The sequence below is a fragment of the Musca vetustissima genome, unplaced genomic scaffold (assembly GCF_032173495.1).
Source record: "Musca vetustissima isolate MV318-11 ecotype Yass unplaced genomic scaffold, APGP_CSIRO_Mvet_v1 utg81650, whole genome shotgun sequence".
NCBI classification, from domain to species: Eukaryota; Metazoa; Arthropoda; class Insecta; order Diptera; family Muscidae; genus Musca; species Musca vetustissima.
Window position 1 is genome coordinate 75,646 of NW_026887790.1, and position 10,773 is coordinate 86,418.

At 34.8% G+C, this 10,773-nt stretch overlaps 1 protein-coding gene and 1 long non-coding RNA gene across 2 annotated transcripts; both read right to left on the reverse strand.

The window, feature by feature from the left end:
- Positions 1–9,304: 9,304 nt before the first annotated feature.
- On the reverse strand, positions 9,305–10,138 carry LOC133335478 (zinc finger protein 501-like). The gene has a single exon (XM_061543751.1). It carries the CDS (start codon positions 10,136–10,138, stop codon positions 9,305–9,307), a length of 834 nt encoding a protein of 277 aa, XP_061399735.1.
- A 138-nt stretch (positions 10,139–10,276) lies between these two features.
- On the reverse strand, positions 10,277–10,546 carry LOC133335479 (uncharacterized). Its single transcript, XR_009754527.1, has 2 exons — positions 10,448–10,546; positions 10,277–10,381 (listed from the first exon to the last, which is right to left on the reverse strand). It is a non-coding gene; the product is annotated as an uncharacterized LOC133335479 (long non-coding RNA).
- Positions 10,547–10,773: the final 227 nt, after the last annotated feature.

Consider the following 10,773-nt stretch of genomic DNA (forward strand, 5'->3'; position numbering starts at 1 on the left):
ATAGATGTGAAAAAGAATTTGTTGGTACCCGAAATGTACTAAAATATACTAAATTTGGTACCATTTTGTAGCATGTGAACGGATAGAGTGACATGGGGGATGATAGATTCCAAGCAACGGATCTGATTGGCTTTAACGTGGTGAAGCCCAGGCTTATCTTGGTCCCTCTTTCATCTCAATTGTGGACACTACCCTCCCCGCAGTGTCACCTGGGGTAGCTACTTTCATCATCCGTTGAAATAATGAGCTGATCTGTGCCGCGAGTTCACTCGGAAAAACACCAATACTATGAAAAAGCAACGAAAAAGATTTATGGTTAATAGGAGAATAAAACACCGCGCCTCCAGATTCACTCTAGTAAATGAGCGAATTGCTATAATCCGTATAAAAGCGGAAGACAAAGATATTTTGGTCATGATATTAAAATTCTGCTAAGAGATTTTAATGCAAACCGAAGGCTTTGGTGCAGGCACATCCTCCTGTAGAGATGAAAATGTAGAGACATACAGATAGCGTGTTGAGGATCTGGAAGGAGCATTTTGCAAAGCTGGTGAAGATACCCCAGAATCAATAAGAGATGACGGTATAGATTGTATACCACCTAGCTATGATCAGCTGAAGAACAATAAAGCAGCAGGTGCCGATGGATTACCAGCAGAACAATTCATGCCGTTGGTCAGATGCTTGTCAGGAGCATGCATCAGCTGATTAGTACAATTTGGCTAAAGGAATGCATGCTCAATGACTAGAACCTCAGCATCCTCTGTCCTGTGCACAAAAAAGGTGACAAGACGATATGTGCCAACTTAGAGGAATAAGGAGATGTGTGAACGACTGAAGCCAATGGCCAATGAGATTATTGGACCATACCAGTGCGGCTTCAAATACACTACTGATCAGATTTATGTGTTACACTAAATTGTATCAGGATCAATTATGATCAATGTTGGGGTGTAGGATTGGTCTATGAAGGATGGTATGGAAATATAATTTCTATTAAATTTATATTATGGTGTATTAAATGGTAATATTGGTAAAATTTAGATTTGGGTGAACCTATAAGCTCGACCAATGTTAATTATTTTTATTGCGGAGATTTGGTGCTAGTTTATGAGAACCCAAAATACCAAATTAGAGTCAATTTGATTGAAAAATGGGTCAAACATCCCCATATTGGGAGTTACTATGTTATTGGGGATAACCTTAACACTAGAACGCCGAAGGCAGTCATTTTGACCGCTTTCCAATTTCAAGTACAAAAGCAACTGTGCATTTAATGACAGAGAACTCAAAATACCAGAAAACACAAACATTCTGATTTATCCCGCTCAGTTATTCTCCAGTTAGGGCTAACCAAAAAATCATATGAATTTAATTATATTAGCGCCATCTATATGTCAGGCCAGAGATATCTTAGTTGGCCTGTTAATAACACTTATATAATATAATGGAAATCACCCCAAATGTCTTGACAACTAACAAAGTTACGGATAATATAGTTTTTTGATACGATTCGTAAACTTTTAATGGACTCCATCAATACCAGCAATACCAAAGAAGAACTATTCCAATAATATAACACACATCTCTCCTTGTTCCTTATACAATGTCCTGTGTTCTCTCTGTTATTTTTTTTTTATTTTCCAAAACTTATTACTTAAACCAGAAACATCGAAAACTTCTTTAGCTTAAAGTGACAACATGGTTAATGACAGAGTCAGACAAAATTTTTAACATTTTTTCCCGCAAATTTCCAAGTGAATACTTTTACCTAAATACAAAAAGTTTGCTATCAGTTGCTAATGACTGCCGCTCGTTCTCGTCTGACATCGTCCCGCATCCTTTCGTTTCAACCGGAAACTTCATGTTAGTGCTATTTTGGATGTGGTGGTGAAGTAAGCAACGCATTAAATGATTTTGTCGTATGGTTTGTCGCATGGAAACCCTTTCATCATCGACAGTATCGAGGGTTATACGTACGTGTGTGTGTATGTGTAGTTGGGAGAACAAGTTGTGGCAAAACTTATTTGAAAAGTTTAATTAAAACATATTAACTCCCTATTAAATTAATAATACAATCTTACCTCAGGATCATCATCATCCTCATCGTCGTTAGAGGTAGCAGCAGAAGAAGCGTCCGTGGCTGGATGAACGATATGAAAAACTACACAAGACAAAATGAAATTTTATAAACAGAATGAGAATAGAATGTACATATGTATGTAAACACAAACAATACAGTTTACATATATGTACACACATACATATGTATGTAAATCAGGGTTAGCCAACAATACATATGCAAATTGCATGGGAGAGTAATTTTCGCTCTCTTGGTACAGATCGTCTATCTTACAGCATTACAAAGCATATGTTCGATGTAAATGGTTATGGAGTATGTTTGGGAGATGAAGTATGGGGAAAGTATATGGTGCTTCTCTTATTAAATTACTTGCGGCGTAATGGATTCTGAATTGCCGACTGAGCAAGTAGACTTTAAACAATTTGACCCGGGGTTCTTCCACTAAAATCTTCTAATATCCTAAACCAAAAAACTAAAAGGTGAGAAAGCGCTACGCTAATTAATGAATGTTCCTTCAAAATTTCAAGTGAAAATCTCAAGAACTCTTGAAGATATAGCCGAGTTATTGTGTCAGCATCAAGTGACGGCAAGAGTGATTCTCAAACTTTAAACGCATTTTTCTCCAAACAGAACTTTTCTTTAATTACAGAAAACAACAACAACAATTTTTTGTAAATTATTTTTCTTCTCTTTTAAATCTTCAAATATATATGTGAAAAGTTGGAAAGCTTAACCAGCATTGGTATTGATTTACTAGCCCATTGAAAATCTTGAAAATATAAAATTCCCTTAATATAAAAAGGTGCTTATATGGGGACTTCTCCAAAACGCGGGCGAATTTTAATAATTTTTGGTAGGGAGATTTGTTACCATATACGACTACAAAATACCAAATTGTAGCAAATTCGGCTGAAAAACGCGCTCAAGAACCCCAAAATACCAAAAATTGTGGCTACCCTTATATTGGGGCTATCCGAAAAAATGAACCTATTTTAATAATTTTTTGTGGTACCAATATTAAGAACTCAAAATATTACTTTATAGCTAATTTGGCGGAAAAATACGATCAAAACCCACAAAATACTGAAAATTAGGAGATACCGTTTTATGGGGGCTACCAGAGAAAGTGGACCTATATTTACAATTTTTTTGGAGACATGTAATACCCAATGAGAACTCAATGTATCAAATTTCAGCGAATTCGGTTGAAAAATGCGCTCAAGAACCCCAAAATACCGAAAATTGGGGGGTACCCTTATATGGGAGTTATGCTTAAGCGTGGCCCGATAAAGCCCATCTTCAAAATTTTGGCGATCTATCTCAATTAGTTTAGAAGCTAGAGTGATTACAATAGACAGACGGACATGGCTATATCGTCATAGAATTTTACGCTGATCAAGAATATATATATATATATATATACTTTATAGGTTCGGAAATGATTATTTCGATGAGTTACAAACGGAAAAACAAAATTAATATACCCTCCATACTATGGTAGAGGGTATAAAAAAAGGTCCTTTTTCTCCAAAAACACTATTTTCTTTGCAAGAGAATCACACCTACTATTAAATCTAAATATGTAAAGCACCATATGCAATTGTGTATGTTAAGAAATAATTTACATATTTAAGTATTTATACCGCACTAATATACATTTTCACAAAATACCAATGTAATTAACAGGGAAGAATTTTTAATGAAGCAACAGAAAAATTCAAACAAATACAACAAAAATTTACATATCTATATATGTATATGTATTACATTCGCACAAACACACATCATAGACAAATGTGAACTTGATGTTATAACCACAGACCAATTAGAAGTTTTCTTCAGCCCCAAAATAGTGGAAAGAATACAGACAATATCCGAACCACAAAATGGCTTGCAGCTCAACATTTAACAATACAAAACTTGAACATTTTTTTCTGAACAAAACTAAAAATGTCAGAAATTCTGGAATAATTTTTTTCTTTGCTATACAAAGAAGTAAAAAACGGCGTTATCTTTCACCGGGCTGATCCATTAACCGTGACAAAAACTTAAAACTAGAAAAACTTTTTCCGGCAGCATAATCCGCAAATGACAAATACCGTGAAATACCGTAAGTAGTCACAATTACTTTTCATACCCTCCACCATATATATATATATATATTATATATTATGTTGTCATTCCGTTTGTAACTCATCGAAATATTCTTGATCAGGATAAAATTCTAAATCGATCTAACCATGTCTGTCCGTCCGTCTGTTGTAATCCCGCTATCTTCTGAAGGAAATTAGTTATGGTGCTGAAATTTTGCATAGGGTTGTCTTTTGTTTGCAGACATCAAGTTCGAAGATGGAATATATCGGTTCGCGTTTAGGCGTACCTCCCATAAAAGGGTACCCTCAAATTTTCTTTATTTTGGGGTTCTTGAGCGCATTTTTCAACCGAATTCGTTTAAATTTAGTACGTTGGGTTTTTATTGGGTACTAAATTTCGCCACAAAAATTATAAATATAGGTCCACTTCTTCTGGTAGCCCCCATAAAACGGTACCTCCTAATTTTCAGTATTTTGGGGGGTTTTGACCTTTTCTTCCACCGAATTCAATGTAATTTAATATTTTGAGTTCTTAGTAGGTACCAAATCTCTCCACAACAATTATGAATATAAGTCAATTTTTTTTGGATACCCCCAATTTTCGGTATTTTGGGGTTAATGAGCGCGTTTTTCAATAGAATTTGCTGCAATTTGGTATTTCGTATATGGTAACAAATCTCCTTACCAAAAATTATTAATATTCACCCCCTTTTTGGAGTAGTCTCATATAACCCCCTTTTTATATAAACTAGCATATGTTCGCAACTTCGTTAGCGAATGTAGGAACTATTTAAGCATGCATTAATATATTATTTTACTTTCACAGCAAACTACATATATCAGAAAAAAACATCAGAAACAATCCACAAATTAATATGTACCATAAATCAAATTTGAGTACCATTTAGTACCAAATTCCATTTAGCTCACATTATTTCCATAAGTACCCTCTTCAACCATCCAACAAAACTTCATGCATACCCCGATCCTACACCCACACAATGATTCCAAATTCAAATTTCAGGATTCCACCTCTATTGGTTCACACACAATTTAAATTGTACCAAATTTAGTACACAGTAGTACGAATTTCCAAAACTTCCTACTTAACCCAAACCAACACCTCCACAGTGATCCTAAACCAAGATTCAAACTCTATCAGTTCACCCACAATTCAAATTGTACCAAATTTAGTACACAGTAGTACCAAAAATCCAGATTTCAACCCCATCGCTTCAACTACCATTTGAATTGTACCAAATTTAGTACACATCAGTACATATTTCTAAAACTTCCTACATATTTCAATCTTACACCTCCACAGTGATCCTGACTCCAAATTTCATGATTCTAACTCTATTGGTTCACCTAAAATTTAAATTGTACCAAATTTAGTACCCATAAGTATTAATTTGTTAAAATGAATCCTGACCCTAATCCTACATCCCTACAATGATCCTAACTCCAAATTTCATTGTTCCAGCTCTTTCGGTTCACCCTAATCCAAATTGTACCAATTATAGTACGATTTAGTACTTTTCGTACACGTAAGTAAAAACTTTCCAAAACTACGTACATATCCCAATTCTACACTCCGACGGTAATGTTAATTTCAATTTTCAGGATTCCAGCTCGATTTGTACCTCCAAATCAAATTTGTACCAAATTTGATTCCATATAGTACTTTTCGTACACATGAGTACACGCTCTCCAAACTATCCTCATATCGACCCTACTTCTCAAACCTTAATTTGCATTCCAAATTTCAAGTTTTTAGCTCAATCGATTCATATGCTACGAAATTGTACCAAATTTAGTACATTTCAGTACTTTTCGGATACTTATAGTTCGAATTTCCAAAAAGCCCTTTGCTACATCTATTTTACACTCCTCAATTTTACACTACTCAATGACCCTCGATCCAAATTTCAGAGTTCTACCTCTACTGGTTCGCCAAATACAAATGATACCATATTTAGTACTTTTTAGTACTTTTCGTACCGTTCTAGTACGAATTTCCAAAAACCCAGCCTCTTCTGACACCTTTGGACCAAGAGAGACCCTCACCTAAAATTTAAAGATTCTAGCTTCAGCCGTTTCGTCTGGGCATTGATGAATCGTTAAATCAGTCAGTCAGTCAATCACTTTCCTCTTTTATTAGTAGGTATATATATATATATATATATATAGATAGTTATCGGATATGTTCCGCGTTATGAGTTTGGTTCTAAGACTCTGTTGTAATCATTTCACCTGCGGAGGATAGCGAGATAAAAAAGTATGACGTAAGGTTCGATAATGAGCATTTAGACCTAGCCCCTGTGTGGAGGTTCCAGATGAAGTGGATCGATATTCCCCATCTTCGAATTTTAACTAAGTTTGGGAGAAACAATAATATGGGCAAAGTTTGTGTGAAATCCAAATTTTTTGAAACGGATTTGGTCCAAAGAAACATGGGGTCTAGAACCAATATTTCGATGAGGCACATTTTCACTGTGTTAAAATTTATACACCCTCATTAGCCATAAGGCTGATGGTATAATTATCCATTAAACATTTCTGAAATTTGTATTACGGTTTACATAATCCGTTTTTAGAACGGAAATACAGGGAACATACCACTTCTTGGTATGTTCCCTGTATTTTCATTTCTAGTACTTGTCAGTATATCTATGGTGGAGGGTATCCAAAGTTCGGCGCGGCCGAACTTAACGCTTTTTTACTTGTTATTGAATCAAATTGTTTCAAAATACATACATACATTTGTACATATTATTGAACCATCCAGGTCGTAACTTGGGCCTATATTAGATTTTGTTGTGTAAATATTTGTCTAACAAAACTTGGAATGTACGGACCTCTACTCAATTATTTCTATCTAGAAAAAAACACTTCGAAGCTAATCTCCGCCTGTTTCCTCGTCAAAACTGGTCCGATTAAGCAACGTAGAACATCAACTGTGGTAATGAACAAATAATGACGAATCGTTTTCAAAACTTTGCATACATTAATCTGGACCTAATTCAGTATCCTGTGCAAAATTGTATGACAGTCGGCCTAACATTGAGTAATTGGTGTACAATTTATTAAAACCGGACAAAACTATATATAAGAGCTATATCTAAATCTAAACCGATTTTCACGAAACTTAACACAAATCATTCTAGACTTAATTCAGTACGCTATGCCATTTTTTCCCCAAATCGAAAGATATGCAAAGACTTTAATAAACCATTTACATTAAATCGGACGAAAATATATATAGGAGGTGTATCGAAATCTGGACCGATTTTTCCAAAATAGAGTTCGTCCTTATTTTATATTTGTTTACAATTTAGCATGGACAAACAGACAGAGGGACGGAGGTGCATAAATCGACTCAAAAGGAACCATGTGTCTATCTCGTTTCGTTTTGCCTGTTACAAACATATGCACAAAGACATAATCCCCTGTACCACAGCGTGTTGGTCCCAGGTCCCAGCTTAAATATCACACATTCAAGTTCGATAAATTTCATGACAATGTTCTTTCGAAAAGGAGGATGCTGTTAAGTGACATATGTAGAATATACTCAAAATGGTGAAAGGTATATATAGTCGGTCCCGTCCTACTTTACCGCTTTCCTTACAGGTTTTATCTTGGCGAAGTTGTAAATTTTGTGATTTCCATTGAATATCTTTAATTCGAAAAATGCATTTATCTGTAATTTATGTAAATTCGTGTGCATTATTATCAATTATCTACATACATTCCCTTACTTCCACCTATCTTGAGAGAAGTTCGAATGTGTAAATGTTTTCCCTGGAATATGATCCCAAATATCTAGTGGTTATAAAATAACAGTCGGATTTGTCAATAGATAAGTACATATTTTACCACATCTGTGAATAATGATGGATTTTGTGATCAGATTTCATAAAATTTCACGACGTTTAGAAAAAATAAGGCACAGCCAAATGTTTAAAACGTTAGAGTTTCATGGACATTTTCGTCTGCAAATCGTCTAATAATCGAAATATTACCACCTATAAGGCTGTGGGAATACAAGTGGGAAATTATTATGAATTACTTAAGTTCGGGGTTAAGTTCTTTCTCAGATTTACATATAGCACACATATATATTTTTGTCCGGTTTGTTAGAACTGTGCACCAAATACCCAATGTTGAGACGAATTGAGACGAAATTTTTGCACAGTGCACATAGGGGAAATGTATATTAAAATGTAAATTGCAAAACAGCGTAATCCAGTTTTTTTTTATATATAAAAAGAACTATTAGTGGGAAAAGTATGGCATTGTCCAATAAGGGGTAAGACAAGGAAGACTGTCTTCTTCGGATCTCGCCATTGATCCTCATCAGTTCCTTTAGTTCTCTATAAGGGATATTCTCCTAAAAAGCTATTTGTAGCTCATTTAAAAAAGTTACGAACGAGACATTTGTAAACAAATTCATATATAATCACCCATTAATTCAAAATCACGTTTCGATGTTTCCATAATTTGATCTGGTCGATGCACCTAATCGTAATATGTAATCCAGGGTCAATCTGATATTCGATATAGCATACATATATGAATCAACGCGCAATAACTCAATTGTTGGGTTCCGTACGGCTATGGTCCTTTCCTCACTACTTATTTTTCCATTACTCAACTAAATTGTAGTTTAGTAGCTTCGTATCCACAGTATTTTCAAAAATGTTATTTCGATAACTATCTGTTTTAAATAGTATTTTACCTAGTACGTTAGCTAAAGTAGTATAATATTTGTTGTATTTAGTAAAATTAAAAATCTATCAATCGTTGTATTATATATTCTTCATAAGGGAATGAGCTTTTTTTATTTAAATTTAGTATGAACCTTCCTTACTCCTAAAGATCCAATTTTCTAATGTGATAAAAATACAATTTTACTAATTATTGTGTAATTCAAATTTACATTTATTTCTAATCAATGAAATGAATGAATTTATTTCCGGATTTATATGTTTGCGGTAAATGTTGTCTTCAGTTCATTTTTAATTCAATAGTGTGTTAAAAAAATCGAAAACAACAATAACTACTAAATTAGATACTAATTTACAAAAATAGTTTGGGGGTTTTTTACCCAAATTGTTGACCACCCAGATCACTTGGCATTTTGTGGATGGAATTTTAGCATATGTTTACGCCACTGAGAACGATATGTAAAGTCCTGGACACATTCATCACACTTGTAGAGATAGTTGCCGGTGTGTTTGGCCATATGTTCACGCAAACTGTCACTTTTCGTATAGCTCTTTTCACAGTAGGTACAGTGATGTCTGCGATCCGAATGAAATTTAGAAACATGTTGCCGCAAAATTACCTCACTCGAGAACATTTCTTTACACTGCTGACATTTAAACTGTTTAGATGCGATTTTCTGCACCAGACCCTGTTTATACCGAACACACTGGCGGGTATGACGTACCAAAGTAATTTCTTGTTCGAAACATTTATGACAGGCCTTACACTGGTACGCGACATTGCGATTTTGATTAATATGATTTTCGTAATGCTGGGGGGCATTGTATTTGCGGCCACAACAGTAAATATAAAATTCCTTTCCTCTGTGTTTTTGGCAAAAATGATTGCGATATGAGGCAATGTTATCACTTATCTTGGTGCATAGACGACATTTAATAGGTCGAGGGCCGGGGCAAGATTTTGTATTTTGTGTATTATTAGAAGATTTCTTAACATTTTGAGCATGGTTCGCCAGTTGCTGCTTGTTAAATTGTTTCTCGGTATAGTTGCTACGGTGCATGTCCATTGGTTTCGATTTATTTTGAGGCTTGTTAACATTTTGAGCATGATATGCTTTTGCATTTTGGTTATGGTTAAAATGTTGGTCGCTATAGTCCATCCGTTCCGTTTTATTTATTGACATTAGCTCTGAGGGTGCATCATTATCGCCGAAAATTAATTCCGGCATTAACATATCATCAAAAGCACTATCTGGACTATCGGTTATGATCTCATCGTCTCGTGGTTCATCTTTAATGTGCAATCTTTGAGGAAATATATCCTTTTGTTTTTCTTTTCGATCGTTGACTTTGGATTTTTTACTTTTTTCCGAGAGTTTATCCTGTGCCACGGTAACAGTTTGTTGGAAATTGTGGAAATCGGCAATGTGACACCAACAATCATAGCATAAAACACGCATATCATTCTGTTTCAAAAACTGTAATCGAAAGAAAGTAAATTAATGAATAACCACAGCACCAAAACTCCATTTGAAATCACCTACCATTGGATCAAAATATCGCACAGTAATTTCATAGACTTCCAAATCATCGAAGAGCGGCCTGAAGTTACTGCATTCATTAACACACAATCGGCATATTTGTTTATCATCCATTTTGTTGATATTTTTAAGATCCTGATATTCCTGTTTAGAGACAGACACACTGGCGGCACATTTATCCTTCGACTGCGACTACAATACTAAACCACTGCTGCGATTATTCCAAAGGACTCTAGGGACAATGTTGCAATTTTCTACCTAAGTGGAAACAGGTATACAATTGTTTGTCGCGTTTTTCCTTGAAACACACAGCAGATGTCCTTTAACGA

Coding starts and splice junctions, on each gene's coding strand:
- LOC133335478 (XM_061543751.1), bottom strand. CDS start 10,138: ATGTTAATGCCGGAATTAATTTTCGGCGATAATGATGCACCCTCAGAG.